Here is an 18,076-nt window from a genome sequence, read left to right on the forward strand (position 1 = left end):
ACAGGTTTTTCTAGTCAGAGGTTTGAGGTTTTATTTCGCTCGCTGGAACCCTGGGTTGCGCGGTCTGTCGCACTCCCCATTTATCCACATGCAAATGTGGGACCAGTCGATTTGCCAGCCACCACCTTGCCTTGAGTCCTCTCCCCCAGGGCTATCTGTCTCCACCTTTCCTACCAGTCTGGATGAATATTTCTTCTTTAACTCCTTGGTTGTCAGACTTCCATACAGTTCAATTTTCTGGCCTTAAATTTGTCCTTAAATTTTTTGTTGTCTTTCTTTTGGTTGTGCGAGGAGGCAAAGTATATCTACCTATGCCTCCATCTTGGCCAGAAGCCTCACTTACATGTTTTTTTCAGACCATGGCTGCTTCTCTGCATCCAATGGATGGCTCAATCTATAACTCCTTAACTGACCCTGTTGAAAAAAACTTAACAGCTTTCCTTTAAATCCTTTAATAGAAAAATTCCCTTTAACAAATCCCTTCTGGCTCTTGAGTCTCCTTCACATCATTAATCCCATCCTCCAATCTTGTCAAAATTGGACTTCGAGCCTCTTACAATGAATTGTTTCTGCTGAGATCACTACAATCCTGTTAGCAAAGCCTAGTCAGTCAGGAATAGGCATTAAGTTTTGGTTTATTCTGATCATGATAGCTTATTCTCTTCAGAGATAACTTCAGCCTCTTTGCAGGAACTTTGAAATTCACTCAAGAGATTTGTCCATTTTAGGAAGAACTCATTTTTATTATAATAAATGATACTTATACTCCTAACTCAACCTGAATTCCACTAGGACACTATTTCTCATATGGACATCAGGCTTATAGCTCTCTACCACACTCTCACTGATCCTCTGTATTCAGAGCAATTGGTAGCGATGTCCAGACATTTGAAGCACCATCTTTCCATTGGATTCTATTTCCCTAAGGATACCCAAAGCTTCCAAAGCAGCATGATTTATTTGGGAGAACTTCTAGAGGGATTCCCACAATAGGAATAATAAATTAGAAAAGTGGTTTGAGCCCTGGCTGGCATGGCTCAGTGGATAGAGCACGGGCTGCGAACCAAAGCATCACAGGTTCGATTCCCAGACAGGGCACATGCCTGGGTTGCAGACCACAGCTCCCAGCAACCTCACATTGATGTTTCTCTCTCTCTCTTTTTCTCCCTCCCTTCCCTCTCTAAAAATAAATAAATAAATCTTTTTTAAAAAGAAAAAGAAAAGTGGTTTGAAATTTGTCTTCAATATTAGCAGAAAACATAAATGACACAATTTCTACTCTGGAAGCCCAAAGAGCTAGTCTAGGCTCACTAGCTAGAGTTGTCACGAACAATCTTATTGTCCCTTAATTTCCTCTTAGCCAGCCAAAGAGAGGTTGGTGCCATAGCAAACACTCTTTGCTGCACCAATATAAATACTCCAGGGTAAACAGAACCATTTATAACTAAGCTAAAAAGAAAAGCCATCTGGCTCTGTTAAACACACTCAGGTGGATTATGGGGCACATTTTATTGCCTGGCTTTCATAACCTAGGCCCTTGGCTTCAAGCCCTCTTATAGAAACTAAGAGTCATTTTGCTTCTGATAATAGCCTGTGTGGCAGTTGGCTGATGTATCCTGTCCATCATGCTTCTACAAAGTCTTTGTCACCAAGTTTCAACAACTCATCCTACAACAGAGGGAGAAGAAAAGATTAACCTTAGATCAACCACAGACTACATGCAAAAATACTTTTCTGCTCTTAATAAAAACAAGTCTTGGCAATGGTGAAAATCTTGATATCATAATTAATGTCCTGTGGCTTGACTTCATCTGCCCTTGGCCAAGAGGGAAGAGAGAACAACAACAAAAAAGACCAGCTTCTGACATTCAGAAGCTGGCCTGACTCTAACCACTAAGCGTATTAGTCTCCTATTAGATAAAAACAATTCTCAAATGAGGTTACTCTGAGATCATGATAAAAATGAAATAAAGCAAACCTACTTCATAATTTTGCCTAAGCATGAAACAAAGCAAGGTCATTATGCCACTCAAAAAATACAAAATACTCCCTTTCTCAGCCAAACAAGTGACTGCTATTTCTTTACCATTTACAACTTAATTCTCATTCTAATCTCCTCTCCTTGTAGATGAGATTTATTGAGACATGCAATCATAGAATTACTCCTGCTTTTTGACAACATCCAATCTGAAGAGTACCCTCACTTCATTCTACATTTTTCCAAATCACCCAACCAAAGTCAAAGCACATAATAGGTTCTTTCTCACCCTCTGATCCCGACACTCCCCATAGTGTGTGTTCTCCACAGTGAGTAAGAAACCCAACTTGTTCAGCGACAGAAATGACCCTGGTGGTCTGTGGCTGGAGGGCATTGACAAAGTCTTCAGAGGGATAGTCATAACAAACATGATGCTTTAGGAGGAACCATCAGAAAATCACATGGGGGAAGGGCCACAGAAATGGACAGTATAATTATTCAGGAAGAAGTTGTGCTTGTCTAGGAGTGAAGAGATGAGAGATTGTGCTAAGAATGTAGCCACTTGAGTAAAGATGAAGGGACAAGGGACATTTGGAAGAATTGGCAGGAATTGACTAATTATCACTAATTTCTTCAGGTAACCAGTGCATGCCAAGTGGTGGGACACAGTGCTGAACAAGACAACCAAGTCCCTCTTCTTAGAGAACTCATATTCCTATGAGGGAGGATGATGATAGAGACCATTTGAGCATGTGATAGGAGAGGATGCAGATAACAGAAACAGGGATGCAATGGTAAGTGAACAAAAGGTACAGTAGTGGCAACTTTAGACAGTTTGTTCGTGGAAGGTCATTCTGCAGTGGGTGAGCTATGAGCTGAGACCTGAATGAAAGCAGAAGCTGGCCAAACGACCTTAGGAAGAGTATTTCAGGCAGAGGGACAGGTAAGGGCAAAGCCCCAGAGGTGAAACTAAGAAAAGGCACCAAGTTTGGTTGCAGAGTGGTAGGTGAAAGGGAGAATGCAGCAAAGCAGCGTTGGTGAGGGAGCAGAGCCCGGTATCCAAGGGCCTGTATGCCAAGATAAGAATCTTATTATGAAGAGGGTACCAAACTACATAGGTGCTGTTCACTTCAGAAACCCCTTTCCTTGTCCTTTCCCCCTATTTTCTTCTTTCCTGCTGCACTTCCCTCTTAGGACTGGGCTTTCTGAACAGTGGTGTCCTAGTCCCATGGCCATTGATGGGCCACCTCTTCCTAGCTCTTAAATAGGGCAACTTCCTAGCCTCTAACTCAGCATTTGAAATTATTTCCCTATGCAGGAATTTTCAAATAATCCTTACTAAAAGTTAGAGTGTGCTGAATGGCCCAATCATCAGCTTTCCTTCATAATTATTGCAATAACCTCCAGAAATGCCAAGACTTTTCTGAAATAACTTGTGCCTTAAAATGAGACCAAATTGTGCTTTTAAAAACTCCTGTTACTTTCCCATACTTTCTTTTGTTGTTATTGTTGTTTTCATGTAATCAAAAGCATATATGTGCATATATATGTATGTGTGCATATATACATATACATATGTATGTGTATATGTATATGCATATATACACTCATATATGTGTGCATGTATACATACATATATATTTACATTCAATGTTATTTTGTATTCATTTCAAATGTACAGCATAATGGTTAGACAATCCTATACTTTACAAAGTGTTCCCCCAACATTCCCAATACCCACCTGGCACTGGACATAGTTATTATAATATTATTGACACTATTTCCTATTGTATGTTGTATTTTACATCTTCATGACTACCAACTTGTGCTTCTCCATCCTTTCACCTTTTTTACCAGTCCCCAAACACCCGCTCCCTCTAGTAACTGTCAGTCTGTTCTCTGTATCTACGAGTTTATTTCTGTTTTATTTGTTTGTTCATATTGTTTTTTAGATTCCACATGATTGAAATTATATCTCATACTTTCTTGTTGGCTATTTTCCCACATTAGATTTTCATTTGCCTGAACAATTGTATGTTCTGATGTAGTCATTCAGTTTTTGTTATTTGTCATTTTTGTTGTTTTCTCTTTTAAATGATTGTGCTTCCTCCTACTTTGAAATCCTTTTTTCACATTGGTTGGGTTTTTTTTCACAATTTTTTTCAAGTTTTATCTATATGTCTGTTTACTTGCTAAACACCTTTGAAACAATAATATCTAAGCTTGGTGCTTTTCTTAAGCTGAGATGCATTCTGCCTGTTAATAATCATTTCCACTATCACTGCCCTTCCACTCAGTCTCCTGAATATCAGCTGCTGCTTCTAGACATAAAGCTCTTCATTTTGATGATTCTCCACTCTCTCTCTCTGTGAGTAATGAAAATGTCTTTTCAAAACCTAGTCTTTCTTTATCCCTTTTGTACTCTGAGCCCCCCTTTTTTCCATGTGAAAATATTGATGTCTTCTGTATGTGACTTAAAAGCCTATGATTGCCCTGGCTGGCGTAGCTCAGTGGATTGAGTGCGGGCTGTGAACCAAAGTGTCGCAGGTTCGATTCCCAGCCAGGGTACATGCCTGGGTTGCAGGCTATGGCCCCCAGCAACCACACATTGATGTTTCTCTCTCTCTCTCTCTGCCTCCCTCCCTTCCCTCTCTAAAAATAAATAAATAAAATCTTTAAGAAAAAAGATACATGCTTTAAAAAAAGCCTATGATTATGAATGCTGCTTGTAATATTGAGCTTCTTGATATTTTAGTCTTTCCCTGATTAACTCTGCTTGTCTTTTATAATCCCCTTATTTTTATTCTAGTTTTCTCATATATTAAAAAAGTCAGAAACAAAAGCCTTCTCTATTGTTCTTCCATACTTAATTAAATATATTTTTAAGCATTTTAGCTTTTTAAAGTTGTATTAAATTAATTGTATCATTTTGGGTATTTCAGAATAGCATGATACAACCATGATTCCAATTCATTTTATTCACTTTTGAAACCTTTAAAATTAAGGTTTTTGTAAAACTTTAGAACTAGGGAAAACACTGTTTACTACAACCCTTTTATTTTACAGACTAGGACTCTGAGGTCCAGAGAAGTTAAACTATTTGTCCAAAATTAAGCAACTCTTCAGTGCCCGAGTCAGAACCAGAAACCTGGCCTCTGACTTCCTGTCCAACAATGTTCCTACAACAAACCTGTGTCTCCACTTAAAGTGTGTTTGTGTTTCAATATTATCCGTGTAAGTCATCATTTTCACAACATAGGTATTAATCTTTTTTGCCTCCAGTGTTTGTATTTGTAACACCCACAAAAGGGAAATCCTCCAATAAAATCCAGAAACAGACTCTGTCCTTCAAGGTCCATGCAGCTCCCTGGAGTCACTGTTGATAGACTGGGCAGTAAAAGTCCCTGGGCTTTGCTTTTGCTTCTCTTGCTGATTTGGTATTTAACTTTGGGAGTATTGTGCCCTTGGGCTCTACTAATATGTTGGATTCTAGTTATAGGCAGACCCTATGAATGACCTCCTCTAAGACAGTCTAAAAGCAATATCTGTAGTATTGTTAGGACATTGAATTTGGGGAAGTGCACTTACTTTTAATCTAGAAATGTGATTCTCAGTGTCTCATATTAGTTAGGAGTACATTTCAAAATCTCTCCAACTATGCCCAAGATTCAGAGCAATTTAAAATGTTGCCTGGGTTTACTTACTGTTCTAGTGAAGAGGGAAAAAGAAGTGCTGATAAATTAGGCCTCTTTACTTTTGCAGCCTTCTCCATAGGGTGGGGCATGGCTAGTCCCTGAGACCAGATTCTACTAAAGCCCCACAAATGGTCCAAGGTCATGGGAATTTGCTAGCCCCAAGAAATTTGAGTTGGAACTGTTCATCCTAAGCCCAGGCTTTTGTTCTTTTTGATGTCATAGGAAGATATAAACTGCTTTAACACTCTAGGGAAAGCACAGTCAACCATCCAGATCAGTGCAACACAACTCTTTAATCTCAGTAAGTACCCATTGGTTGCAATTTACTGAGACTAGCTGGAGTCAGCTCAAGCCAGAAAGAGAAATCCACTCCAAGGACACAGGTTCATGTCATGGAGCTCAGGGCAGAGCCTGGGCTGACAAGGCCTGGAGCCAGGGCCTTGAAAATCCCTGACATGTAGCCCAGGAGGATTCCTCTTAGGAATCCACTGCAGTAATCTGCAAGAATAGGCTTCCTGGCCCCCAGATTACAAATTCACTCAGGATTGTCATGGTTGCATATCACAAGGAGATATACCCTTTGTCTGTTCTGATTCCTGGGAATTACCTCCCAGCTGAGGCCTGCAGTAAATAAAGGTGAAATTCAGTTAAATATATGTGATTTTTCGTGACTCTCTACTGCATCCTAAGAATAAATATTCATAAGGGCAGACCCTCAAATTCAAACGTACACACAAACCCACACACACTTATACAAGCTCACATTGTCTAAGCTAGTGATGTTCAACTGGTGTGCTAAATCACACTGGTGTGCCACAAGAATTTTTTTAAAATATGCAATACCTGACTATTTTAGTTAGGGGCACTGACCTTTTTTCTCATAGATTCCCAAATAAAAAAAAATGATAACAGCCAACACATCAATAGCTGTCTGGTGTGAATGAGTCAAAATTTTACCTATTTTTTTTGTTTGATCAGCAAAAAATATATCTTTTGGTGTGCCACAGAATTTTAGTAATTAGTTTATGTGTGCAGTGAGATTTAAAAGGTTGAAAGTGGCTGGTCTAAACAAATGCTCCTTGAAATTTTAAATACTGTAGCATACTCTTTTCCAGGATGGTGCCTGGTGGTAGTGTTTGTAGACAATTCATAAACAAAACACATTGCTTCATGCAAGAGGAAAGCAAAAGTGGAGGAGGAAGGTGGGAAGAAAATCTACCACTCAGATTATTGATCTATCTCTTCAGAAAACCAGCTCTGAAACATCTAATACAAGCATTATGGAGGACCAACTGTCCTGATGTAACTAGAGAAAAAAATCATTTGTTAATTAAAAAAAATCAAACATGGAGACTTGTTATTAAACTTTGGATTGAGCACAAGATATTTTCTCTGACCTTTTCCAAATCTCACCAAAAAAAAATGGCTGTGAAGGGGTTTTTCTTCTTAATAAAAGGGACTTGCACACAGAAAAAGAGAATGGGAAAGGAGAGACGTCAAAAGTTTTGGAGGGTGGAAATTAGAAGGGTGCATGGCAACTGACCCAGCTGACCAGGAGAGGCTGAAAGCTAAGTGTGTCCAGGGGGGCAACAGGGGGAACAGTGTGAGAACCTCAGGCATTAGAAGCATTCAATTCCTCTAAAGGCAGGGATGAGGGTGAGAATGGAAACAGGAAGGTTGGTCGAAAGTCTGCTTCTCTCCCTCCTCATCTGTACATGGCAAATTTTATTAACTCAGTCTAGAAACCATCTTCCTAGTCTGACTGCTTCTCATCACCACACCACAACCAGCCTAGATCAAACCATTGTCACCTCTCACTTGCGTCATTTTCCTCCTGTCCTCTCATTTTCTATTGTGTCAATCAAGATTCTGTCTCCACCTTGCCATAGGACTTTTTCAAATCACTAGTGTCATTTACATCGTCAAATCCAGTGTCCATTCTTGGTCTTGCTTTACTTGAATTATCAGCAGTGCATGACTTGGTTGATCTTTCATTCTTGAAACATTCCTTTTATGGAGGGGGAGGCTTTCAGAACACCACTCTCTTTTCCTTCTTCCAATTCACTGGGGCTCACCTTCTCTGTCTCTTTATTGGCTCCCCATCACCTTTTCTTTCTTTTTTTTTAAGATTTTATTTATTTAGAGAAAGAGGAAGGTAGGGAAAAATAAAGGGAGAAAAACATCAATGTGTGAGAGAAACATCAATAGGCTGCCCCTGGCACATGCCCCACCCAGGGTCCAGGCCCTCAACCCGGGCATGTGCCCACAGTGGGTAGAACCAGCAACCTTCTGCCCCACAGGATGACACCCAACAACTGAGCTACACCAGCCAGCGTGGCTCCCCATCATTCTGATAACATCTACATATTAGAGTGCTCCAAACCTCAGTGCTCAAACACCTCTCTCTACACTCATTCCCTAATTGATCCAACATCACCATAAATTAACAACTCCAAAACGTATATCCCCAATCTAGACATCTCTCTAACGCTGCAGTTGAATATCTAACTGCCTATTCAGTGTCTCCTATTGCATATTTAATAGATATCCCAAACGTAGGGTGACAAAGCAGAATTGCTGATTCCCCCCTCTAAAACCTGTTCCTTCTCCACTCTTCCCCACATGACAACCACAGGCATTGCTTTAAAAAGAAAGTACAATTCTACATTACTCCTCTGATCAAAACTTTTTAATGGCCCCATCACACTCAGCATACAGGTCCAGGGCCCACCATGATTGGCTGTTTGCCACCCCTTGACTTCGCCTCCAACCATTCCCCTCTTGGTCACTGTAACCCAGCTTCACTGACCTTAAATATCGAACCATATCCCCAACTCAGGGACTCTGCCCTCACTGTGTCCTGAGCCAGAATGCCCTTCTCTAAGGCATCCACATGGTTTCTTTTCTCCTTCCTCAGGTCTCTGCTCAAAACACTGCTTACCAGCCGTGGCCAGTATGGCTCAGTTGTTTGGAGCATCGTCCTGTAAAATGAAAGGTCTCAGGTTCAATTCCTAGCCATGGCACATTCCTGGGTTGCAAGTTCAATCCTCAGTTGGGGGGTACAAGAGGCAACTGATTGATTTTTCTCTCTCTTTCTTCTGCCCTCTCTAAAATCAGTGAGCATGTCCTTGGGTGAAAATTAAAAAAAAAAAGACTGGTTACCACAGAGGGTGTTCCCATCACCCCCTGTAAATACATTCACCCTTTCCCAGCCTATCCTCCTTTCTATTTTACATTTCTCCATAGCACCGACCACTACCTGGTGTTTAACTGACATACTTTTAATTTGCTCACCTTATTGATCACCTTTATCTTCTAGAAAGTAAACTCCACAAGTACAGGGACTTCACCCTGTCTGCTGACTGCCGTGTGTCTCCACTACCCAGAACAGACCTGTTAAGCAGGCTGTGAGGTCATCTATAGGGCTTTTAGATGACCTCATAGCCTGTGTACACTGCCTGATCCCAGCATAAGAGCAGAAGTTTGCTCCTGGAGATGCTCGTGTGGAGAAGTTCTGGATTCAAGGATGCAATGTCAGTTGAAAGTGAGGATGCCTAGATGAAAGCAGGAGATTGAATGAAAGTGTATGCACCAGAAGCCGAGATGCCCAGGTTCCTGCCCGCCCCTGCTCCTGCTCCATAGAGCCAGCAACTAGGCTTTGTTTCCCTCAGCAGGACTGGAGGATCCTCCTTTAGAAAAATGAGACAACCTTCCTAAAAGATCAATAGTAACTGATGTTTAGAGGTCCCCAACCAAGAAGTCAGGTGATGCTCATTGGCCTTTCCCTAACTCATAGCGCTGTTAGGGCTTCATGCTTAAATATGAACAGATAGCCAAGGTCATCAATATTTGAGAAAGGTGTCTGTTGTGCACCAAAGTGTATTATTACCTCCAAATTCACATGTTGAAGGCCTAAACCCCATGTGACTATATTTGGAGACAAGGCACTTAAAGAGATAATTAAGTTAAGTCAAGTCATAAGGGTAGAACCCTATTCTAATAGAACTGGTGTCTTTATAAGTAGAGGAAGAGACACCAGGGATGTGGATGCACAGAGCAAAGGCTGCATGAGGACACAGTGAGGAGACTATTTTCTGAAAACCAAGGAGAAAGGCCTCACCCAAAATCAACCCTGCTGGCATCTTGATCTTGGACTTCCATCCTCCTGAAAAAATTAATTTCTGTCATTTAAGTCATTCATCTGTGGCAATTTGTTATGGCCTAGCAGACTACTACAGTGTGTAATGTGGAAGGTAAGAACTAACATTCCCCCTCACTCCCTCTCAAAAAAAACAAACACTGAAGAAAAGAAATAGAGACATAAGGAACAGAAGAAAACTTTTGAAATAATTAATGTCATTAATATCCATACAGAGGTAAGAGAAGATCTTGGCAATGGGAACAGAATGGTATTTATAAACAAATAAGGAACATTCACACTACAAAAAAGAGCTCTTTGAAATGTAAAACATGATATTAGGAAGTTTTAAGGTTAATTGAAGATTTAGAAGATAAAACTGAGGAAATCTCCCAGAAGGTTAAACAAATGGACAGAAACTGAGAAAGAAAAATTTTTCAGCTTTATTGAAATCTAATTGACAAATTAAATTGTATGTATTTAAAGGGTACAATGTGATGATTTAATATTGTGTACTTTGTGAAAGGATTATCACAATCAAGTTATGAACATATCCATCACATCACATAGTTTCCATTGTGTATGGTGAGAACAAGATCTACTCTCATAGATGTATGGTCATCAGGAATATTGCCCTGTAATTTTCTTTTCTTACAGTGCTCTTGTCTGGCTTCATAAAATGAGTTTGGAAGTGTTCTCTTCAAGTTTTTGGAAGAGTTTGAGAAGGATTGGTGTTATTTAAATGTTTTGTAGAATTCCTTAGTAAAGGCATCAAGATCTGGTCTTGTCTTTGTTGGAAACTTTTTTATTACTCTTTATTTGTCTGTTCATATATTCTATTTCTTCATGATTAAGTCTTAGTAGCTTATATGTTTCTAAGAATTTATTCATTTCTTTTAAGTTATCCAATTTGTTGGTGTATGATTATCCATACTAGTCTCTTAAGATACTTTGTACAATTGTGGTATCAGTTGTAATATCTCCTCTTTCATTTCTATTTTATTTATTTGAGTCTTCTCTCTTTTTTCTTAGTCTAGCTAAAGGTTTGTCAGTGTTGCTTATCTTTTTTAAATTAAAATAAAATTTTAATTAAATTTATTGGGGTGACAATGGCTAATAAGATTATATAGGCTTAAGGTGCATAATTCTTGTTTATCTTTTTTAAAAAACCAATTCTTCATTTGGTTGATCTTTTCTGTTGTTGGGTTTTTTTAGTCTCTATTCCATTTATTTCTATTCTGACCTTTGCTAGTCCCTTTCTCCTGCTATCTTTGAGTTTAACTTGTTCTTTTTTCTAGTTTCTTGAGGCATAGGAGAGAACATTTAAAGAAATAAATTACCAAAGAAATACTACAAGAAAACTTTTCAAAATAGATGATCATGAGCACTTCTAGACTGAAAGGATTCTTAAAGTACCCAACATAATGAATAAAAAAGCACCCCACTACAGTATAATTGTGAAATTCCAGAACACCAGAAATATAAAAACATTTAGAGACAAAAGCAAATGACATCACAGGACTGATCCTAACATGGTAAAATTAGCAAGCAAGAATAGCTAAAAAACAAAACAAAACAAAACAAAAAAACCCTGAGGAAGAGTAACAGTGGTAGTCTTACTGTCTTAAAAAAAACAACAGCTTTAAGCAACTAATAGAGGGTGTGCTAAAGGATATAGATACCAACTTCGGCTACCATTGGCCAAATCTGGAACATTGTGCATCAAAAAAAATGAGTGTAATCAATGGCAAGACTGCAGCAAGTAATAAAAATTTATGAGTTCATTAGAATTTTCAAATAAAAGAAGAAACAACAAAGAGAGAAAGGAGAAGTGTATTTGCCACCACTGGAGATAACAATTAGACAATACTTTTCTATAAAAATTAGTAATTCTTGAGAAAGAATTAAACATATGCTTTGTTTTTTAAGGGGAAAGGGTCGTTTACCCCCAGTTGATAAGAGATCATTCTTCTTTGAAGAAAAATGCCAGCTAATAAATGTGGAGGGAATCGTAGAATTGGAAAATCACTCCTTGGCAGCCCAATAAAATGATTGATTCAATTCAGGATTACCAGTGGATGCCGAAACCACTAGGTAAAAGATCGTTGAAGTGAATATTCACTTGGTTATAAAGTACCATTCTGTAACTTGCCTATGGGAAGTTTAGTGTTACAATGGAGATATTTGGCTGTCACCACTTTGCCAAGTGATCTACCTTAGTCTCACCAGTGGGACAAGCTAGATCTCCTGTTATAATGGAATATGAAGTACAAAGCAGTAGGCATGAAATGCTCTTGCCAGTGTACAGTGGGAAATGAGGGTGGCATATCCAATGTGATCCCACTGTCTGAGAGAGTTTTTTACTTTTGCTCAATGGCGCATAGATCCGTTTAGTAATGGCGGTTATCTAAACATAAAATTAACATATGGTTTTTGCTTTCACTTTATGTGTATTACTTTTTTCAAATAGCTATTTAGTTGTTAGGCCACAAATACTATATTAGGTTGTTTGGCCCTACCCACTTAATGAACAAAACTGTTAAGTATTACTTATGGCCAAGGGATACTGTGAACAAAATTACTGACACTGTAAGGATGCTGTGAACAGAGAATGTTTGGTAACCTCTGTCCTAGGACCATTACTCTTGGAATTGAGCATGTTGAATGACATGCATCCTCCTGACCTGGAGTCATTAAAATTGTGTTCTAACTGACTCACTCTTTCTCCAACACTATTCCTGTTTTAACTCTTGATGATTTTGATATGTGCATAGATTCTCTCATTCTGGCCTTTCATATCCTTGAACTTGTCTCTTCAGCTGACCTTGTCTTCTATTCCAACTGAATCGCTATTTCCCGCTGCAACCTTGTTATTACCGTGCCCTTTAGTACCCTGACCCAAAAATGCTTTGAACCCTCCCCTTCCCCATCCCCTCAATGACACCATCTTTTCACTGACACCCACCTACCTGCCCTTGGCAAATCTTTTTTTCTTCTTCTCAGTTTAAGTTCCATGATCAATCAATATAACCCCTCCCTTGCATATGTCCTCAACTTCCTTGCCCTTTACTCCTTTCATTATAGATACTTGAACCGTACCCTGGTCAAATTTAACCTCCTGTGTCCTATGGTCTGTGCCCGGGCACCTGGACTATTACAAGACCTCCTGACTGCCTCCCCAACCTATTTCCATGAAGCAGCCAGGGAGTTACTTCATCCCTAAGTCATTTTATCCTTTAAAACCCTACAATGACTCATAGCCTTTAGAATGCAAGGCACATTCATATAGTTTATGGGGGCCTTCGGGCTCAGACCCCTACTTGCCTCTTCAACCTCCCTATCACCCCACCCTGTGCCAACCTATACTTCACACTTTATAGTTTCTAGAAGTTTCCCTGTTCTCCCTTTCTTCTCTGCCTTTGCATATGTTGCTCCTTCTGTGGGGAGTGGGAATTCCCTTACTTACTCAACTAGTCTGTCAGTCCCTACTGATACATTCTCTCTCAAGGAAGCCCCCTGACTCCCTTCCTATGTGCTCAGCAGAACATCCCCAGAGGGCAGCCCTGAGCCTGTACTATAGGTGCCTGGTTACTGACCTGCCTCCCTCATTTCACTAGAAACTTTCTGAGAGCAGAACATGCATTTCATTCGTTGTTGACGTGACAGTGACTGACATTCAGAATGCACATTATAAGTACTTGGTTGAATCATCCTAATTTTGTGAACTATGGTATTTAAATATAGATATATATGTCTGTGGTGTTGGTTTTATTTTTTACTCTGTAAAAACAGGTAATATGTTTAGATGAATTAAGCCTTGGTAAACCAATTCTGCTTCAACTCCCTTTTAAATTTCCGTGGGCTTGTGCTCATTCTGCCTTGTTATTTCACCTTTCAGCATAACATGGTGAATATCTTATAATAGTCAGCACGATCGCCTTTCCTGTAAGTAAATCACATGAGTTACTGTATGTATATCATGCAAGAGACTCAAGTACAAACCTCTGTTTTTAACAGTTTCATGTTCTTATTTCTGTTTTTGGTATTTAAGAGGACTATATCTGGATGGATGTTTCCAAGAAAAGTTTACTGCCAACATAGAGGTTAAAGGACAGCAGAGCTATGTCCTTACCCAGGGCTGTCCCTACAAGGATCACCCTAAGTTTATAGGCCCCTGGAGATGTAATTTCAAAACATGAATTTTAATGAGGTCCAGAAAAATGGAATAAAGCGGAATGCCCCAAAGAACTACCTAAAATGTGGGAGTCCAGAAATGCCATCTCAATTGTCCTAACCCAAAGGTCAGGCCAGCTCCTCTTAGACTGGGAAAATAGTCCTCGGGAGAATAAATGGAAGCTGATGAGTGAATGAATGTTGGTGAGTGGAATAAAATAGAAATAAAAGACTCTTCAGACATATATATGGTGTATTTATATGGGATAGCATAACAGAATATTCTAAAATGGGCAAAAATAAAACTTTGGCTGAATTGTACACAAAATTCTAGGGTTTGTATACATTTTATTTATGTATTTTTCATCACTCTTTCTATCCAGTTTTTATCTACAGATCAATGTGAATTGGAGGCTGCCTGCTAGTTTGCACTCAAATGCAGTTAATATCATCTACTGTAACTCTATAAGGCACTGCCAAGGTCAGTTAGCTCAATGTTGTATTTCTTTCTTGAGAAAATACATAAAAAATAATATCTTTGACTGGAATGGGAGAGAGCAGGGAATAAAATATTTAACCTGAATATTACAATGGTACATTTCCTGTAGATTTCACAGGTATCTTTCAATTTGAAAATCAAGTTTGGCCACGTCTTATTAATGGAAATACTGCCATTTAGAGACACATTTAAAAAAAACATAGCTAATAAGGGTTTGCTGCAGTTTTTCTGTGGTATCTCAGCAGATGATACCCTGATGTTGCAGTCGGCAGCTGGTTGAGTCCTCTTGAAATCAATGCCAATTGTACTAAATTATGATGTCTCAGAGAAGCACGCAGCCAGAACTGTTAGGTTAGAGAAATACTGAAACTGAAATGCGTTTATAAAAGTCTTTAGGTTAAAAAAGAAAAGAAAAAGAAAAGATGGTAAGTTTCTTACATGTAGCTTTGGAAAAAATATTAATTAGAAAAGCCTATAAATGGTAAAAATGAAAGGGCTAAAAAAAGAAACAGGTCATTTGAATATTCTCTGAATTACTAGTAAACTAATCCCAGCTCTGCAACCATCAGCTTTCAAAAGAGTTCTGGTTGTTCCCCAAGCTCTTGGAAACTCTTCAGGTGTCTTAGGTAAGGGAACATGGAGAAAAGGTGCCTTTGCATAGTTCACTTCACGTTTGTGCATTACAAACAATGAAGACTACTATAATAGCATGTAGGATCTCCTGTGCATTGACTTTGCCGAGAGGGAAAATTGGCCTTATGGAACAACTGCTAGAAGGCCCTCAATTAAAATTGTATTAATCATACATAATGTTACATATTATTTTTTATGTTAGTAGAAAATTGCTTTCGCATGTAATCCCAGTTCTGCATATGAGATGGATTCCAACCATAGATTTAGATACCCAGTGCGGGCACTCCGAGGACTGGGAAAGGTGTTGCGGTCCTGGCTGGAATTGACAACCAATGGCTTACACCCCATGGCGCTGTGTTCATTCCCACCAGCCTCTGTCGGCCGGCCGCAACTCTGGTTGCTCTGATCTTCGAAAGTGTGTTTCTGTGTGTCATTTTCTCCACTAGATGTCACTGTAAATCAATCGCTCGTGGAGGGGGACTCAAACATCTAAGAAATGCACAGGCAGCAGCGGGGTTCTTATCCTGGTCAGTCACCGCACTAGCATTCTCTCGAACCGGAACATTCCGAGCTGGTGGTGGGTGGCAGAGACTCGCTGAATAAGAGCAGCTTCAGTCCAAAAGGGCTATGCCAGCTGCAGGCGCTGAGCTCAAGGATGCAGGTCGGGCAGCGCCACGCTACCCCCGCCCCCAACAGTGAGACGGTCACGTGCGGCGGCGGCTCGCCCTCGGCGGCCCCAGGCGTGAAAGGGGGCGGGGCCTGGGAAGGTCGAGGAGCCTTGAGCCCTAATCTGAGATACTTCTCCACACGTCGGGGACCCCTCTGGGAGAGGCGCGAGAGGGCGCGTGCGCCGCGCGGGAGGGTGTGGGCGGAGGAGGCGGGAATATCCGCCCGCCGATTGCGCGAGCGCAGAGGAGGCCACTGCCCGCAGAGGGTGGGGCGGGGGCGGAGCCAGGGATAAGGCCGAGGAGGGGCAGTGGGTGGGGGTGTGGAGCGCGCGCCCGTCGAGGGGGTGGGGCGGGGACCTCCGCGCAGCGCGCAGGCAGCCTCTGAGAGTGGGGGGTGAGCGTGGACTGTGGCTCGGAGCGGCAACGCCGGTGTGACTCCTTCTAGGCTCTTTTCCCGCCCGGCGTGGGCACTGTGCGGCAGTGGGGGGCGCCGGGGCCGCGAGGCCGGACCACGCGGCCGTGCCGGGCATGGTGGTCTGGGGGCAACGCGGAAGGTGAGCGACCCGTGGCCGGCGGCGGGGTGGGGGAAGGGCGGGACCGGACACGCGCAGCCCGGAGGCACCGCAGCTGCGTCCCGTAGCTGCGGATCGGCGGACGGCTGTGGCGGGGCGGGGAAGGTGCATCTGCCAGGCACCGCGGCGGTTCTTTGGCGGCCTGGCGGCCCGGGGCGCCTTTAGCGCCGCGCCGCCGGGTTATGTACGGTGACCCTCCCTTCCCCCTCCGCCACGGCGCGGCGGGCTCGGCCCCCTCACACAGTGGCTCGCGGAGGCGCCCCGCGAAGACTGGCGCCGCGGCCCTACCTTCCGCGCCCCCGTGCCGCCCCCAGTCCCTCCTTCTCTCGCGGACGCCTCTCGGTCCCTCTCCGGCCGCGCGGGCAAACTCCCTCTCCTGCGCCGGCGCCTCGCCGGCCATTCAGCGCCGCGCCATTCATTCGTGCGTGCGTTTGGTCGCTTGTTCACCGAGCGGCGCAGGGTGTCTGCGGTGGCTTGAGCGCGGTTTTTCCGCAGCCTCTCGCCGCCGTGCCTCTCGCCCCCTCCCCCCCCCCCCCCACCCGCCCTTGTTATTCCTTCATCAAACATCTCTCCCATTGGGCCCTGGAATTGGGGTCAGAATATCTGAAGACAGCTTTTTATGCACTTATTTTTCCCTCGCCCCTGTTGCCTTAATATGCAGAGCAACCTTTTTTCCACCTCCATACAAGTGTCCCTTTCACACTTCCACTCACTGTTAAGTCAGCCCTGTATGCGCGGAACGGGGCATTTTCTCTTACGTAGTAAAAACGCTTACTATCTAAACCCAGTTTGTAAATAAATACCTTAATACATCACTCCTTTATTGACTCTCCCTTATTTTAAAAAAAATTGCAGATGGTGTAAGTTACTCCTTCTGTCTTCCAGGTTTTCTCAGGTCACGTATACAATAGAAATGGTTATCATTTAGGTAAAAATAATGTGGAGCAACACATTCTGTAAAAGGGGCTTTGTAACTATAAAGACTTCGTATAACAGTTCTTAATTGTCGTGTCTGCCTGATCTCTCTGGTCCTCTCCAATTAGTATTGGAGAAGTAGCCATTTCCTCTTTAGGTAAGGTAGAACATACCTTAACCGTGATTTCTCCTGTGGCGTTCACAGTAACCCACAGTAACCCTATCCTGTGGGTGCACTGTCTACCTGTTTTCCAAACTTGGCGTCTCTGTCTGCCCACATAACCTTGTCTTAACTGGTGCAAATACAGCTAGCATGTCCTTTCCTTCCTATGTTGGGCCTCCTCATGCTCACTCAAAGTTCATTTCATTAATCCTCCATCTATGAGGGTCTCCTGTCTTCAATTCTTAGGCTATTTATTTGCCACATTTGATTTTCTTTTCATCCACATTATGTTTTTCCTCCATCAGTCTTGTAGTCTCAAGGGCAGAGCCTGGTTTTTTTGTCATAAAACCTTTCACCTATTTTATGATAAACAATCCATATTTAAGATATTTTCCCCTTAAAAAGTGGGAATCATTCTTTTTGGAGTTAATTTCTGTGAAATCTCAAGTAGAAAAGTTTTCAGAATAATGTATTTGAATATGTAAGACCACTCCATTTTCCAATCTCCAACTTCAAAACTCAGATTCTACATGACAGAAAGAAACCCTGCCCTCACTTGGAACAACCTAGTCATTAATGATAAGTTAGGAAGGCTACATGTAATACATATCTGATAGTCCTTTCTTTGATAGCTGCTCTATT

General features: G+C 41.6%; 1 protein-coding gene across 5 annotated transcripts in view; it reads left to right on the forward strand.

Moving 5' to 3' along the window:
- The first annotated feature begins 16,107 nt into the window (after window positions 1-16,107).
- Window positions 16,108-18,076, forward strand: part of REV1 (REV1 DNA directed polymerase) — a 107,088-nt gene continuing 105,119 nt past the window's right edge. For 2 of the 5 annotated variants that reach the window (XM_036028291.1, XM_028514581.2), the window contains exon 1: window positions 16,139-16,338. In XM_036028291.1, coding sequence (XP_035884184.1) covers window positions 16,313-16,338 — 26 coding nt within the window. In that variant the 5' untranslated portion in view covers window positions 16,139-16,312. Of the gene's footprint in view, window positions 16,339-18,076 lie in introns of all 5 variants that reach the window. The other 3 variants (XM_028514580.1, XM_028514582.2, XM_036028290.1) reach the window with 3 other exon arrangements.

The sequence above is a fragment of the Phyllostomus discolor genome, chromosome 6, assembly GCF_004126475.2.
Source record: "Phyllostomus discolor isolate MPI-MPIP mPhyDis1 chromosome 6, mPhyDis1.pri.v3, whole genome shotgun sequence".
NCBI classification, from domain to species: domain Eukaryota; kingdom Metazoa; phylum Chordata; class Mammalia; order Chiroptera; family Phyllostomidae; genus Phyllostomus; species Phyllostomus discolor.